The sequence below is a fragment of the Nyctereutes procyonoides genome, unplaced genomic scaffold, assembly GCF_905146905.1.
Source record: "Nyctereutes procyonoides isolate TBG_1078 unplaced genomic scaffold, NYPRO_anot_genome, whole genome shotgun sequence".
In the NCBI taxonomy this organism is placed as follows: domain Eukaryota; kingdom Metazoa; phylum Chordata; class Mammalia; order Carnivora; family Canidae; genus Nyctereutes; species Nyctereutes procyonoides.
Window position 1 is genome coordinate 32,357,561 of NW_026575125.1, and position 1,921 is coordinate 32,359,481.

Consider the following 1,921-nt stretch of genomic DNA (forward strand, 5'->3'; position numbering starts at 1 on the left):
AACAGGGAAACAGCGGACTACAAGAAAACTGAACTGTATCTGCCTCTATTTCCAACAGACTCACGTTCAACTTGCGCTCACACACACACACACACACACACACACACAAAGAAAAAGCCGGGAAAATTTTATTTTATTTATTTATTTTTCTTTTTATTTATTATTTATGATAGAGAGAGAGAGAGAGAGAGGCAGAGACACAGGCAGAGTGAGAAGCAGGCTCCATGCACCGGGAGCCCGACGTGGGATTCGATCCCGGGTCTCCAGGATCGCGCCCTGGGCCAAAGGCAGGCGCCAAACCGCTGCGCCACCCAGGGATCCCCCGGGAAATTTTTATTAATCCTTTTTTTTTTTTAAAGAAAAAAAAAGTTAATATAAAATTATAGAAAAAAAAAAAGGAACCTGAACTTTAGTAACACAGCTGGAACAATCCGCAGCGGTGGCGGCGGGACAAGAAATTTAATTTTAGTTGATTTTCTGTGGTTCTTGGTTGTTGGATAGTCTCACGGTGATGGAAGCTGCACATTTTTTTCGAAGGGACCAAGAAGCTGCTGGAGGTGTGGTTCTCCAGGCAGCAGCCCGACGCCAACCAAGGATCTGGAGACCTTCGCACCATCCCCAGATCTGAGTGGGACATACTTCTGAAGGATGTGCAATGTTCAATCATAAGTGTGACAAAAACTGACAAGCAGGAAGCTTATGTACTCAGTGAGAGTAGCATGTTTGTCTCCAAGAGACGTTTCATTTTGAAGACATGTGGTACCACCCTCTTGCTGAAAGCACTGGTTCCCCTGTTGAAACTTGCTAGGGATTACAGTGGGTTTGACTCAATTCAAAGCTTCCTTTATTCTTGTAAGAATTTCATGAAGCCTTCTCACCAAGGGTACCCACACCGGAATTTCCAGGAAGAAATAGAATTTCTTAATGCAATTTTCCCAAATGGAGCAGCATACTGTATGGGACGTATGAATTCTGACTGTTGGTACTTGTATACTTTGGATTTCCCAGAGACTCGGGTAATCAATCAGTCAGCCAGATCAAACCCTGGAAATTCTGATGAGTGAGCTTGACCCAGCAGTTATGGACCAGTTCTACATGAAAGATGGTGTTACTGCAAAGGATGTCACTCGTGAGAGTGGAATTCGTGACCTGATACCAGGTTCTGTCATTGATGCCACACTGTTCAATCCTTGTGGGTATTCGATGAATGGAATGAAATCGGATGGAACTTATTGGACTATTCAAATCACTCCAGAACCAGAATTTTCTTATGTTAGCTTTGAAACAAACTTAAGTCAGACCTCCTATGATGACCTGATCAGGAAAGTTGTTGAAGTCTTCAAGCCAGGAAAATTTGTGACCACCCTGTTGGTAAATCAGAGTTCTAAATGTCGCACAGTGCTTTCTTCACCCCAGAAGATTGAAGGCTTTAAACATCTGTATTGCCAGAGCGCTATGTTCAATGATTACAATTTTGTTTTTACCAGTTTTGCTAAGAAGCAGCAACAACAGCAGAGTTGATTAATAAAAATGAAGAAGAAAAAATGCAAAAAGAGAACACACATAGAAGGAGGTGGTGGCTGCTTTTTAGATATTGATATCGGGGGCCATGCTTTCCATAACCACCACCTTGTAGCTGCAGAAAGCCCTAGATGTACTGATAGTGTAATCGTTTTGAATTGTATGCAATATTATATCAAGGAGTTAGATATCTTGCATGAATGCTCTCTTCTGTGTTTAGGTATCCTATGCCACTCTTGCTGTGAAATTGAAGGGCATGTAGAAAAAACCTTTTACTATATGAGACTTTACAACACTTGTGAAAACAATTCAATTTGGTTTATGCACAGTGTAATATTTCTCCAGGAATCATCCAAAATTCCCCAGACAAGGCTTTTGTCCTCATTAGGTGTTGGCCTCA

The 1,921-nt window shown here is 41.8% G+C and overlaps 1 protein-coding gene across 1 annotated transcript; it reads left to right on the top strand.

Annotated features, from left to right (window-relative positions):
* The first annotated feature begins 511 nt into the window (after positions 1 to 511).
* Positions 512 to 1,642, top strand: LOC129518364 (S-adenosylmethionine decarboxylase proenzyme-like). Its single transcript, XM_055338483.1, is given in 3 exon segments — positions 512 to 526; positions 528 to 1,019; positions 1,021 to 1,642. Coding segments are annotated over 3 exon segments (1,008 nt in total). The 3' UTR covers positions 1,522 to 1,642.
* Positions 1,643 to 1,921: the final 279 nt, after the last annotated feature.